This window comes from Otolemur garnettii, unplaced genomic scaffold (assembly GCF_000181295.1).
Source record: "Otolemur garnettii isolate 467f Iridium unplaced genomic scaffold, OtoGar3 scaffold00008, whole genome shotgun sequence".
Lineage (NCBI taxonomy): Eukaryota > Metazoa > Chordata > Mammalia > Primates > Galagidae > Otolemur > Otolemur garnettii.
In genome coordinates this window covers 17,411,417-17,426,997 of record NW_003852403.1, presented here as the reverse complement: position 1 = coordinate 17,426,997, position 15,581 = coordinate 17,411,417, and the positions used below count along the sequence as shown (strand labels likewise).

Here is a 15,581-nt window from a genome sequence, read left to right as displayed (position 1 = left end):
AAAAAAAAAAAAAAAAAGGAGTTTGAGGCCAGCCTGAGCAAGAGTGAGACTCCATCTACAAAAAAAAAAAAAAATAGCGGGCGTTGTGGTGGATGCCAATAGTACCAGCTACTCAGGAGACTGAGGCAAGAAAATCACTTGAGCCCAAGAGTTTGCAGTTGCTGTGAGCTATGACACCATAGCACTCAACCTCTGGGTGACAGAGTGAGACTATCTCCAGCCCCCCCCCCAAACAACAACAACAAAAAACCCACCAGAAGCTAGGAGACATGAAATAGATTCTCTCCCATAGCCTTCTTAAAGAAGCAACTCTAACTTAAGCTGGGAGAACTGGTTAGCCACTTGTAGAACACTGAAACTGGATCTACACACCTCTCACCATTGACAAAATTGATTCTCGTTGAGTAAAGGTTGAAATTTAAGACATATAACAATAAAAATTCTAGAAGAGAGTGTGGGGAAAACACTTAAAAATATTGGCCTGGGAAAAGATTTTATGACAAAGATGCCTTTGGCAACTATAGTCAGTTTATTTAAAAATAAATAACTGGGATTTGATCAAGCTAAAATGCTTCTACACAGCTATGGGTACCACAACCAAAGCAAATAGCCTTTGGAATGGGAGAAGATTTTTGCATGTTACAAATCTGACAAAGGCCTGATAACTAGAATTTACAGAGAACTCAGATTAATAAAACAAAAGAAGAAATAAACCTATTTATAAGTGGGCAGGAGACTTGGAAGATGACAGACATATGGCCAACAAACAGGAAAAAATGCTCATCTTTTCCATGAGAGAAATGCAAATCAAAACCACTCTAAGATATTACCTAACTCTAGAGAGATTAGCCCACATTACAAAATCCCAGAACTGCAGATGTTGGCAGTGGAGAAAAGGGAACATTTCTCCACTGCTGATGGAAATGCAAACTAATATAACCAGGGGTCCTCAAACTTTTTAAACAGGGGACCAGTTCACTGTCCTTCAGACCGCTGGAGGGCCGGACTGCAGACCCCGGGACGAGTCGGCTGCTAAGCAGGACAGGCAGCGGCTGCAAAAACACCCAGTGGGCTGAATAAATGTCCTAGGTGGGCTGCATGTGGCCCACGGGCCATAGTTTGAGGACGCCTGAATATAACCTTTATGAAAAGAAGTATGGAGAATTCTTATAGAACTAAAACTTGACCTTCCATTTGATCCCATAATTCCATTACCAAGAATTTACCATGACCAAAAAACGATTTTACCACAAAGACATTTGCACCAGTGTGTTTACTGCAGCTCAATTCATAATTGCAAGCTGTGGAAGCAGCCCAAATGCCCATCAGCTCATGAATGCATTAACAAACTGGCATATGTACGCCATAAGAAAAGATGGAGACTTTACATCTTTTGTGTTTACTTGGATGTAGATGAAACACATTTTTCTTTCTTTTTCTTTTTTTGAGGCAGAGTTTCACTTTGTCACTCTTGGTAGAATGCCGTGGTATCACAGCTCACAGCAACCTCAAACTCCTTGGCCTAAGCGATTCTCTTGCCTCAGCCTCCCAAGTAGCTGGGACTATAGGCACCCACCACAACATCCAGCTATTTTTTTGTTGCATTTTTTTGTTGTCATTGTTGATTTTAGCTGGCCTGGGCTGGGTTTGAATGTGCCAGCCTCAGTGTATGTGGCCAGCACCCTACCCACGGAGCTACAGGTGCCACCCAAAACACATTCTTTTTAAGAATGAAAAAAAAAATCTAATGTATTCAATACTAATATGAAATCAATATATAAACAATTACATGCATGACCACACAAATGACAAAACACAAATATAGTCTAGCCAGGGAAAGGGGAAAGGAGAGAGAAGAGGGAAGAGGCAAAGGGTGATTTGTGGGCCTCACTTAATGTACACAATGTGAGGGTGTTCAGCATGGCCCCTCGGTGAAGGGCTCAACTACAAGTTGAACTTTACCTTGAAGTGAGAACAATGTCACCTAAGCATTTGTGCCCTCATGTTAATTTGAAATTAAAAAAAAAGAACTATAAGCCAATAAATTCGTGCTGTTCAAGCCACCCAGTTTGTCATAGCAACCCTAGCAAACTAATACAGTTTTTTCAATTTTATACCAAGAACGGTATGCCTGTTGCCTGGCTCCAGGGAGGTAATCTCTATACCACTGGAATATCCCACCCATTAAGAATGTCTTTGATTACTCAAGGCCTTGGACACACCAGTTAAAGATAACAATGGAATTTATAGTGGAGGCCCTGGGTTTGACCTCTGGAGGGCTGAAAAAAAACAAATTAAATTCACATTTAACTAGTTTTTATCCTTTACAGTTCTACTACAGTACAAAATGACTATCAACAATTTTTATACTTTTTTATTGTTAATATACACAAGATGAACATAAAGTTCATGTGTAACTTACTATATTAAACTGTTATATACCATAAAATTTACTATTTTATATGTACAATTCATTGGCATCAAGTATACCATGTTTTACAACCATAATCACTAATCATTCCAGAACTATTTTATTCTCCAAAACAGAAACACATTAAATAATAACCTTCCATTCCCTTCTCGCCCCTAGCCACTAGTAATCACCGTTCTACTTTCTATCTCTACAAATTTAACTATTCTAGATAGCTCATATAAGTGGAATCATAAAATGTTTGTCCTTTTGTGTTCGTTTTTTTTTGAAGACAGAGTCTTGCTATGTTGCCCTCAGTAGAGTGCGGTGGTGTCACAGATCACAACAACCTCAAACTCTTAGGCTTAAGCGATTCTCTTGCCTCAGCCTCCCAAGTAGCTGGGACTACAGGAGCCCGCCACAACACCTGGCTATTTTTTTGCTGTAACTGTCATTGTTGTTTGGCAGGTCCGGGCCAGGTTCAAACCTGCCAGCCTTGGTGTATATGGCCAGAGCCCTACACACTGAGCTATGGGTGCCGAGTCTTTTGTCTGTCTTCTTTCACTCAACATGTTCTCAGAATTTATCCATATTGTAGCATATATGAGAATTTCATTCTTCTTAAAGCTGACAATACTCCACCATATGTATATATCTTATTTTTCATCTATTCACTTGGGTTGTTTCCACTCACTGGCTACTATGTGTTAATAATTTTCTGATGAACCTAAACTGCAGCAAAAATAGGTGATCCTAAAACTCCAACTTCCTTCCCATTTTAATACAAATCATCCCAAACTCTGCAGTTTTGGAGGCAAAAACATGCATGCTTAACTGACAACTTTATCAAAAGAAATATATTATTCCTTACAGTTTCCATGCCACTTAAAATTACAAAATCTCTTTGCTACATTATTAACAATGCCTTTTGCAGAAGAAACTAATAAGATGAAACACCAACATGTTTGCTAAGGACATATAGAAAAACAATACCACTAAAATAAATCAAATCCAAATTAAAAAAAATAGTAATATCACATACTGACCCTTGCTAAAGAGGAGCAAAACTGAAACAATTTTTTTTTCTTTTTTGAGACAGAGCCTAATTATGTCACCCTTGGTAGAGTACCATGGCATCAAAGGTCACAGTAACCTCCAACTCTTAGACTTCGGCAATACTCTTACCTCAGCCTCCCAAGTAGCTGGGATTACAGGTGCCCGCCACAACACCTAGCTATTTTTTTGTTGTAGTTGTCATTGTTGTTTAGCTGGCCAGGGCTGGATTTGAACACCAGCTGGGGTATATGTGGATGGTGCCCTACCCACTGAGCGGTAAGTGCCACCTGAAATAATTTTTTAATTATAAAAAAATTCTTCAATGTTATTTATAATAAAAAGATACTGACCTTTGCACATATCACCCTTCATATGATGTTCAGGCTCGTAACTGGGAATAGTTAAAATCTACAACACACATGCACATACACACAAATGTGACTCAAGTTTTACACTACATTACAGAAAACCCAAGATTCTGGTTTCTACCAAGAGATAAAACAAATGAGAAGATAATTCAGAGGAATACTTCGAGATGGTAAAATATAAAAAAAGAAAGTATATCTTGGTTGTAAGTATGTCAAATAAAATTAAGTAGAAAATAGAATTCAAATATTTCAAACTCTTTAGTAAGTAAATGTCAATTAAAAAATAAATAAGGGCCAGCCATAGTAGCTCTTATCTGTAATCTCAGCACTTTGGGAGGCCAAGGCAGGAGGATTGCTTGAGTTCAGGCATTCAAGACCAGCCTCGCAACACAGTGAGATACCCGTCTCTACCAAATATAAAAAATTAGCCAGATGTGATAGAGCACACCTATGTTCTAGTTACTTGGGAGTCATGAGTATAGCTTAAGCTCAGGAGTTTAATCACAACACAGCACTTCTACCCTGGTTAGCAGAGCAAGACCCTACCTCTAAAAAAAATTTAAAAAATAAAATAAAATAGAGTAAAATAAATACAGGTATGGCTAGAGCAGCAAGGCTATAAAAATCAAATTTAAAATTTTTAATATTTTGAATAAATAATTGATTTATATAGTACAGATTTTTAAAAAATAGAAAATAATATACAGTTTACATTATATACAAAATGTGGTACAGGCACACCTTGGAGATAGTGCAGGTTTGGTTTACAGACCACTATGAGAAAGTGAATATGGAGCCAGGCGCAGTGGCTCACACCTGTAATCCGAGCCCTGTGGGAGGCCAAGGCGGATGGATTGCTTGAGCTCAGGAGTTTGAGACTAGCCTGAGCAAAAGCAAGACCCAGTCTCTAAAAAATAGCTAGGCATTGTGGCGGGCGCCTATAGTCCCAGCTACTCGGGAGGCTGAGGCAGAAGAATCACTTTAGCCCAAGCAAAATTTTGAGGTTGTTGTGAGCTTTGATGCCATGGCAGTCAATCCCAGGGCAATTGAGTGAGACTCTGTCTACAAAATAATAATAATAATAATAAAGTGAATATGCCAATAAAGCAAGTTTGGTTTCCCAGCGCATATAAAGTTACACTTATACTATATTTTAAGTCTGTTAAGCGTCCAAAAGACATTTAACTTTTTCTTATACCTAAAAGAAAAATGTATATACCTTAATTTACAAATGCTGACAATCATCTGGACCTTCATTAAGTGCTAATCTTTTTGTTAGTGGAGGGTCATGCCTCAATATTGATGGCTGCTGACTAATCAGGGTAGTAGCTATGCTAAGTTCTTTTTCTTTTTTTAAGTCAAGTCAAAGTCACAGAAACAGCAGAATGGTGCTTGCCAGAGGCCAAGGAAAGAAGGGAATGGAGAATTGTTGTTAATAGGAATAGACCTTTAGTTTTGCAAAATGAAAAGAAGTCTAGAGATGGGTCGCATAACAACATGAATATAGAAAACACTACTGAATTATATCCTTAAAACAATTAAGTTTGGAAATTTTGTTATGTATATTTTACCATAATTAAAAATAAAAAACAAAACTCTCTTTCCTGCTGATATCTAGCTATCATCCAGATATGACGCATACACTGAAGTTACTATTATGACTTTATTTAACTAGAATTTCCTTGTGCACAGTAAGTAAATATAAGTAAACCAAGCCACCTACTGAACAATAGACATTGTTCTATATTTTACTATTTTCACTTAACAGTGTATCACAGAATTCTTTCAAATATAGGAAGTTCATCATTTAAGACCAACATTTTGATAATAAGTTTAGTATGTCTAGCAAAGTTTTAACATAACAGAACTTACCAATATCTGGTAGACACTGCCCACTGTAAGGGAACCAATTTCCTTTGACAGTGAAAGGACTTTTTCTGTTGCTTGTTGAACCAGTTCCCAGCTGTCCGTTCCCACCAAGCCCAAAAGAGTAAATTCGTCCTGATGAAGGAACAAAAGCAGAAGTGTGCTGCCTAGAGTAAAATCATAGAAAACCTCAGACTTAATATCACTTTCCAAACAATTTACATTAAGAAAAGCATAGCAAATATAACCAAGTGTAATTTTTCTGTCAAAAATTGTAGTTCTAAAACTTCTGTACAAAATATTAATAGTCTTAATCTATACTAAACGAATTCTATATCACAAAGGTAGACTACATAAGCATGGTCCAGAAAATTTTCACAAATGCCCATATTTAAAAGGGTCCAGAACTACTGAAATCCCTTATAATAGATGATACAGTAGCATCTATGTTGCCCAAGGAAGCCCCCATCCCCTTCTTATCAGTCAGCTTCTAGCCAAGAGCTGCAGTCTATGAAAGCACACCATTTGGGCCACCACCCAAAAGTTCTAGGCTAAAAACAAGGTAAGCGATCTAGTACCAATCAGAAAATAGGTATCTATACCAACCCACCATAGAAACAAAGTTTCCTTTCTTCTGAAGAAACTGATAGGGATGTGCCCAGACTCTTCTGGAGGTATTACAGTAAAGGCAATCCTATAAAACTCCACAACCAAAGCTGAAGATGACCCACCAATCTACTCTCAGTAAAATTAGAGTTAAACTCTGATGTTTCAGTATGTTTAGGAATGGATTAAATGTGATCATCCAGTTTGAGTCTTGTTTTCTTCACTGTAAGGTTTCATGTCTTCAAATCTAGAAAATTCTCAAGCATTATTTCTATAAATAATCTCTCTCTCATCCATTCCACTCTTCTTCAAGAATAGAATTAGACAAATGTTAGCCCTTCCCAATATATCATATATATATATATATATATATCATATATCCTATCAGTCTCTAAATCTCTTTTATCTCCATGTTCCTGCGACTAACTTCCCTGAATTTATCAAATCGTTACTTTTCTTTTTAGCAGTGTATCCAACCTGCTGTTTTACTTATCAACGGAATTTTAAATTTCAATGAGACTATGTTTTGCTGTTTCTAGAAAAATTTTTCCCCAATCCCTAGAAAAACCCTAGAGGATTTTTTCCCACTAAAAAATCCTTTATATATTGTAAATTATAATGACTATATATACACCAACCCAAAACTACTTTGTATTAACTTCTTGGATCATGAGATTTTTAAGTATAAACGCAAATCCCAAAGCCATTTTACGATAGCATATAATTACAAATTCTCAGGGGAATTCTAAATCAGGAACCAGGCAAAGCACAGAAGAGCCTCCTTATGTCAGTGGGGAAATATTTCATTGTGTTTACGTTCCCTTTTATTGGGAAGACATGACATCTTAGATCTCACTCTCACTTCTATCAGCTCTTAGATTTCATCTCTTGCCCCAAACTTCTTTGCCATATGCAGTATATTGTTTATAAAAATAATTGAAATTTCTCCTCTCCCTATACCCATATCCTACACAGTATAACTTCTTCAGCTGTTCCCACCAAGGCAACATAAGCAACAGTGCCTTAGTGGATTTACACTCTTTCCCTCTCTATCTTTAGTAATCTTGCTCTACCATCACAAGAATAATCCAAAGTTAGAAGATAAAGGATGAGACACAATGTGAACAAAGACAAGCTGTCCCAGCTGAGGACATCCCAGCCCCTAGCCATATCATCAACCAATCATCTGAACCCAGTTAAATCCAGATAAAATTACTGAAAACACAGAATTATTAGATAAATAATTTTTAAGCCACTAAGTTTTGGGATGTTTTGATTAGCCCTATAAACTAGTTAATATATTACCTAGACTGGCAAATCCTTTCAGGATAGTTCCAGAGTCGATTTAAACTAACACCTTTGGTTTTCAATTTTGTTTTTGCCATGGAGAAATCCCTTGGGAAAACTCACCTATGCTATTTAAAAGGTGTTTTGACTCACAAGAGTTTTCAGGTTAGTCTGCCAGATTACTAGAAAACTAAGTAGAATCTAACCATCTTAGCTCAAAGCCAGATGAGTCAATGTCTATCAAAACTTTTTTTAAGCAAGGATACCTTTTTAATAAAAGGAATGTTACATGGCACCCTGCATATAAAATAGACAAACTGCTATGGTTGAACAACTGGCCTACACTGCTCATTCTGCCTCCCACAGGAAGCTGCCTTCTAACACCTCAAATGAAAATATCAGTAATTTGAAAATTACTTTAATACTCATTTATTAAAACTCTTCCTAAAACTAGTCTACTAGAATAGTGGTTCTTAACCTTGGCTTTATATTAGAATCATCTTGGGGTAAACCTGGGCAATGAGATGTAGTTTAAAAAACTCTGGAAATGATTAAGAGCATGAAGAGTTCAGAGCCACTAAATAAATATAACTATCTGAACTCCTGAATTTGATACAAAAGCTCAAAAAGCAATATATTATACTACTAAAACATGAAATTTTTCCTTTGGATCATCTCCTGATTGACTCACATTTCTGGTATTCTTTGACTGCTTCCTTCAGGAGGTATCTGAAGGTATAAGGTATCCTTATTCAATAAGGAAATAATACTTATAATACTTTAATATATACTGACCACTTAGAAGTCCAATTGGTGGGCAGCACCTATAGCTCAAGTAGCCTAAGGCGCGAGCCACATACACCAGAGCTAGCGGGTTCGAATCTGGCCCAGACCTGACAAACAATGACAACTACAACCAAAAAATAGCCGGGCGTTGTGGCAGGCACCTATAGTCCCAGCTACTCGGGAGGCTGAGGCAAGAAAATAGCTTAAGCCCAGGAGCTGGAGGTTGCTGTGAGCTGTGACGCCACCACACTCTACCCAGGGCTATAGCTTGAGGCTCTGTCTCAAAAAAAAAAAAGTCCAACTGGTCAAAATAACAGATACCTAAATACTCATTCAAATAGGGTACATTTTAACTGTTAAGAATTATAAAACTGGATAACATTAAATAATTTATGCTACTTCACAAGAGCCTAATAAAATATTTTACCTAAAAAAATGGTCTAAATTTACCACCCCGTAAGTATGCCTAATACTACCTTCCGATCATAGTCTGATGGTGGTTAAGAAGCATATATTCCCTATAATCTTAACTTGGTCATCTAAGTCGCTTTTGGTCTCTAAGATACAAGTAGACACTTCAGATGTATACCTGCAGCTAAGTTTGACTTATTGTCCATTTGCCACCATCAAGAGAATACACAGTTAAAATACCTAAAAGGCAGCTCCTCTGGAATGGGTCCAAGAATGAAACATCTAGCAAACTCAGCCGACAAAAGCTACCTCAATGAGTAGGCAGCTTGAAAGAGAATTGTCCATAGTTAATCTGCAACCCAAATAAGAGCCACTCCAGCTAACCTAAGCCCTGAAAAAGAACCACTTTAATTGAACCACAGAGTAAGAAATAAATACTTATTATATGTCACTGGCATGTTTGTGCATAAGAAACCAATACAGACATTGTAAATGTTATGTCAATAAGTTTAAAATTAGGGAAAGTGAAAAAACTTAGAAAAATAACTTCTATGTAATTAATGCAAGAAAATAAAAGCTACCTTAAAGCCAACAAAAAAACTAAATGTGTTAAAAATTCTTAGGAAAAAGAAAAAGGCCAGGCCTAGATGGCTTTAATGATAATTTCTACTAACATTTCAAGCTATTCTATTTCAAAAAATTGAAAACAAGTTATAGCCCTCAACTTATTTTATCAGATTAGAATAACCCTGATAATAAATTTATCAAAAATAATACTAAAGAAAATTATGGACCAAGCTCACTGATAAAACAGAAATATAAATAGTATTAAGCAAAATATTCACAAACCAAGCCCAGCACTATATTAAAAAATAACTCAATGCTAGTATGAAACTAGAAGAGGAACAAATATACTCCCATACAAGAGAAAACATCATTAAACTCAACTAGGGGAAAGAGGGAGAGTGGAGAGGAAAAGAGGGACTGGTATGCTCATACCTAACAGGCACAAGGTAAGGGTATAATGCATACCTCCTGGGTGAGGGGCACAACTATAACTTGGACTTTACCTAACAAACACAAACAATATAATGAAACTGTATCCTCATATTAATCTAAAATTAAAATTAAAAATTATACACGATGACCAAATTGAGGGTATTACAGAAAAACAAAGCTGTTACTAAAAAAAAAAAAAGTTAGAAATTTGCAGGTTGGCTGATTGTCTCCTCCCTCCTGCTCTATCTGTGGGGTTTGAGGAAAGGTGCAAAGATGAAGGAAGGAGGAAGGCCAGGCACACTGGCTCATTCCTCTAACTCCCACACTTTGGGAGGTCAATGTGGGAGGATCTCTTGAAGCCAGGGGTTCATGACCAACTGGGCAGCATAGCAAGACCCTGTCTCTAAGTCTGAGTATGTCTCCCTCGGTAGAGTGCTGTGACGTCACAACTCACAGCAACCTCAAACTCTCCGGCTAAGCAATTCTCTTGACTACAGGCGTCTGTCACAAAGTCCAACTATTTTTTTGCTGCAGTTGTCACTGTTGTTTGTCAGCCTCGGTGTATGTGGCCGGTGCCTTAGCTGCTGCGCTACAGGCACTGAGTCACAAATTTATTTTTTAATTAGTCAGGTATGCTGGTGTGTGCTTATAGTTCCAGCTAATCAAGAGGCTGTGGTAGAGAATCCCTTGAGCCCAAGAGTCAGAGACTACAGTGAGCTATGATTGTGCTACTGTACTCCAGCCAGCACAACAGAGCAAGACCCTGACTAGAAAAAAAAAATTTTTTTAATTAAAAAATAAAAAACAGAGTGGCACATGTGGCTCAGTGAGTATGGTGCCGGCCCCATATACTGGAGGTGGTGGGTTCAAACCTGACCCTGGCCAAAAACTGCAAAATAAATAAATTAATTAATTAATTAAAAAAAAAAACAGGCTTTGGTGCCTGTGGCTCAAGTGGCTAAGGCACCAGCCATATACACCTGAGCTGGTGGGTTCAAATCCAGCCCAGGCCCACCAAACAACAATGACTACTATAACCAAAATATAGCCAGGCACTGTGGTAGACGCCTGTAGTCCCAGCTACTTGGGAGGCAGAGGCAAAAGAATTGCTTGAGCCCAGGAGTTGGGGATTGCTGTGAGCTGTGATGCCACAGCACTCTACCCAGGGCGACAGCTTGATGCTCTGTCTCAAAAAAAAAAAAAAAATAAGTAAATAAAATAAATAAAAAACAAAGAGGAGACATAGAACAGCATTTCTATGGCTGTTCCTCACAGCCTCACATGTTCCCATTGACGAAATGGAAATAGTAACATCCACTTCACAGAGTTTGGTGAGGATAAAAGAGAAAGTGAAACACATGAAGTGCTAAGAACACACAAAATGGCAACAATGATGACAAGAAAGTCACTATGCGAAAGGAAACAAAAGAAAACTAGAAAAAAGTTCACCAATATAACTTTGGCAGATTAAAGGAGAAAAATCATAAATCATCTCAATAGATGTAGAAAGATTAATATTAAAAACAACATCCATGGGCTGGGTACACTGGCTCACTCCTGTAATCCTAGCACTCTGGGAGGATAAGGTGAGAGGATGGCATGAGCCCAGGAGTTCAAGACCAGCCTGAGCAAGGGCTAGATACCATCGCTAAAAATAGCCATGCATTGTGGCAGGCATCTGTAATCCCAACTACTTAGGAGGCTGAGGCAATTGGATTGCTTGACTCCAAGAGTTTGCTCTGAGTTATGACACCAGAGCACTGTACATACATTGTGAGGGGTGTCTGTACTCCTCCACTCAGGAGGCTGAGACCAGAGAATCACGTGAGCACAGGAGTTTGAGGTTGCTGTGAGCTATGATGCCACGGTACTCTACCAAGGGCGACAAAGTGAGATTCTGTCTCAAAAACAAAAAAAGATGTAGACAATAGGAAAATGGTAGAATGGACCTACAGAGATATTAAGAATTGGTGCTCTTGGGCAGCACCTGTAGCTCAAAGGAGTAGTGCACTGGCCCCATATGCCAGAGGTGGCAGGTTCAAACCCAGCCCCAGCACAAAAAAAAATTGGTGCTCTATAATGACTGATTGCTGCCTCTCGTCACCCAGGTAGAGAGGCAGGCAGCCATTGCTGCACACCTTCCCATTACTGAAGAGATTTCCAAGGCATTCAAAGAGCTGCTACTTTTTCTTTCTGCCTTTCTTTTTCTCCTCTTCATTTTTATCTTTTTCTCCTTTTGAGAGCCATACATTTAAGATCCAAGACATCCAAAAGCAACCACATTTATGAAGGAACTGAGAAAGTCACTGTGCATAAACTAGGGAAAAGTGCACGCTAAGAAAAGATCTGCAAAGATATAACTTTTATCACACCTCTGGGTGATCCCTGATACAGAGAGCCTAAATCAAAACACGAAACAAAACTTAGCAAATCCTGACAAAGACGGAGAATCTGATTTCTAGAATTACTACGAAAGCATCACAAAGCATACAAAAAAATGGCTAGGCCTGTTGCCTCATTTCACCTTACAGTCCTGACCTGGCCCCATGTGATTATTTTCTGTTCCCTACAATAAAAAAAAAATCACATGCAGGGAAGAAGGAAAAGAAGCAGTTCGCACCTATGAAAAGTGAGCTTACAGCACTTGAAGAAAATGAGTGGAAAGAATGTTTTCAGAAATAGTTTACAAGAATGCAACAATGCATAGAATGTTGTGGCAATTATTTTGAGAAAATATAGTGATCAAAATGAAAAATAAATAAATAAATAAAAGACAAAGACTAAAACAACTATCCTAGGTCACGCAATAGGCTCAAACCTAACACTCTAAGAGGGTGAAGAGGGAAGACTGCTTGAGCTGAGAAGTTCAAGACCAGCCAGAGCAACAGTCTCTATAAAATAATAGAGAAATTAGCTGGGCATGGTGGCAAACACCTGTGATCCCTACTACTTGGGAGGCTGAGCCAGGCAGGAGGATCACTTGACCCAGGAGTTTGCGGTTGCAATGAGCTATGATGACACCACTGCACTTTAGTTGAAACAAGAAACTAACTAAAATTAAATTTAATTTAATTAAAAAAACAAAGAAAAGGTGCGCCCGTAGCTCAGTTGGCAAGGGCACCAGCCACATACACCTGAAGTGGAGGGTTCAAACCTGGCCCAGGTCTGCTAAGCAACAATGACAACTGCAACCAAAAAATAGCTGGGCACTGTGGCAGGCACCTGTAGTCCCAGCTACTTGGGAGGCTGAGGCAAGATAATCACTTGAGCCCAAGAGTTGGAGGTTGCTGTGAGCTGTGATGCCACAGCACACTACCCAGGACAACAGCTTGAGACTCTGTCTCAAAAAAAAAAAAAAAGCCTAAAGATGCTCAAAGAACTAAAAAAAGACAGAGAAAATCTTTTAAAAAGTATAAAGAAAAGGCTCGGCACCTGTAGCTCAAAGGCTAAGACACTGGCTATATACACCAGGCTGGCAAGTTCAAACCCGGCCCAGGCCTGCTAAACAACAATGACAACAACAACAATGAAATAGCCAGGCACTGTGGTGGGCACCTGTACTCCCAGCTACATGGGAGGCTGAGACAAGAGAATTACTTAAGCCAAGAGTTTGAGATTGCTGTGAGCTTGAGATGCCACGGCACTCACCAAGGGCGACATAGTGAGACTCTGTCTCAGAAAAAAAACAGAAAAGTATAAAGAAAATGGACATATCAATTAAAAAGAAAAACTAAAAAGAAATTCTGGAGTTGAAAAGTATAATAACTGAAAAAAAAAAAAAAAACCTTAGAAGAGATTTAAAAGCAGATCTAACCAGGCAGAAGAAAGAATCAACAAACTTGAAGATAGGACAGCTAAAATTATTGAGTCTGAGGAACAGAAATAAATATTAAAGGAAAGAGATGAGATCCTAAGGGATCTGTAGAACACCATCAAGTCAACCAACATAAGCTCTGTGGAATTCTCAGAAAACAAAGAGAGAAAGAAAAGGAAAAAAGAGATTATCTAAAGAAATAGTAGCCAAGAACTCCCCAAATTTGGTGAAAGACATTAATATAAACATCCATGAGCCTCAATGAACTCTAAGCAGGATAAACTCAAGAGACCTACACTGGGACACAATCCATTCAGATCGCTAAAATGAAAAGAGAGAATCCTGAAAGCAGCAAGAGAAGCTATTCATCACATATAAGGAACTCTCAAGAAAAATCAACAAAAAAATTTTTAACAGAAACTTTGTAGCCCAAAGTCAGTGGGCAGATAAGTTTAAAGTGGTGAAAGGAAAAAAATCTCTTGTGAACCAAGAATCCGATATCCAGCAAAACTCCTACAAAGGTGAAGAAGACATACTCAGCCCACTCCTCCATGATGGCCTGTGCCACCTTGAGACTATGCAAAGCCCCCCAGAAAGAAGGTTCTTCTTACCAGACATAGTCTTCTCAGCCTCCACAACTCTAAGAAGCAAATTCCTCTCCTTATTAAATAAAAAAAGTAAAGAAGAAATTAAGATATTCATAGATATAAGACCGGGAAATTCATTACTACTGGTAAGAAAGAAAGTTTCTTACTACCAGTAGTAAGAAAAGCTAAAATGAGTCCTGTAAGAAAAGCTAAATTAAGTCCCCTAAAAGCTTTCTTACTACTGGTAAGAAAGCTTTTCTTACTACTGGTAAGTAGTAAGAAAAGCTAAAATGAGTCCTGCAAGTTGAAATAGGCAAATATTAGACAGTAACTTGAAGCTGTATGAAAAAATAAAGACAACACTAGGCAGGCATGGTTGCTCACTCCTATAATCCTACCATTCTGGGAGACCAAGGCAAGAGGTTCACTAGAGCTCAGAAGTTTGAAACCCAGCCTGAGCAAGAATGAGCCCCCATCTCTACCCCAAATAGAAAAACTTAGCCAGGCATTGTAGTGGGTGCCTATAGTTCCAGCTCCTCGGGAACCTAGGAGTTTGAGGTTGCTGTGAGCTATAGTGACATCATGGCATTCTAGCCCTGGCAAAGAGTAAGACTGCCTCTAAATAAGTAACACATTAAAGGTAAATACAAGGCAATTACAAAAGTTAATATTGTTCTAACTTTGATTGGCAACTCTACATTTTGTTTTCTATATAATTTAAGAGATTAATGAATAAAACAAATTATTAGCCTATATTTTTGGACATGACAGATAAAGATACAATTTTGTGACATCAATAACTAAAAAGGGATAGAGAAAGTTTTTGTAAGTTACTAAAGTTAAGTAAGCTACTCTAGTAAACTAAAGTTAAGTTACTAAATTAAAGCTTCTATAAAACGGAAACTGGAGTGTTGTAACTTTAGAGTAATAAATGTAATCACTATAGCAGCCACAAAGAAAACATGTAGAATTACACAGAAAAGAAAATGAGAGGAGAATTCTAACACCGTACTGCAAAAAAATCAATTAAAAATAAAGGTGGCAGTAACACACAAAATGAGAACAAAAAAGCTATAAGGCATATAGAAAAAATAAATAGTAAAAGCACAACAGTCCCTCCTTATCAGTTACTCCTTTATTGGTAATTACTTTAAATGTAAATAATAAATAACCCAATCAAAAAACAAGAGTTTGAATTTGGCAGAATGAAGTTTTTTGTTTTTTTAAATCACTCAACTATCTATACTCTCTATAGGACATTTTAGATACAAGACACAAGTAACTCCAAAGTAAAAGTACAAAAAAAATATTCTGGCTCAGCGCCTATAGCTCAACCGGCTAAGGCACCAGCCACGTACACCTAAGGTGGCGGGTTCGAATCCCCAGCCCGG

At 37.9% G+C, this 15,581-nt stretch overlaps 1 protein-coding gene across 8 annotated transcripts in view; it reads right to left on the bottom strand.

Moving 5' to 3' along the window:
• HERC4 (HECT and RLD domain containing E3 ubiquitin protein ligase 4) overlaps positions 1-15,581 on the bottom strand; it is a 153,577-nt gene that overhangs the window by 82,771 nt on the left and 55,225 nt on the right. For all 8 annotated transcript variants that reach the window (XM_023509507.1, XM_012801419.2, XM_023509509.1 and 5 more), the window contains one exon: positions 5,707-5,867. In XM_023509507.1, the coding sequence (XP_023365275.1) occupies positions 5,707-5,867 (161 nt within the window). The remainder of the gene's footprint in view (positions 1-5,706; positions 5,868-15,581) is intronic.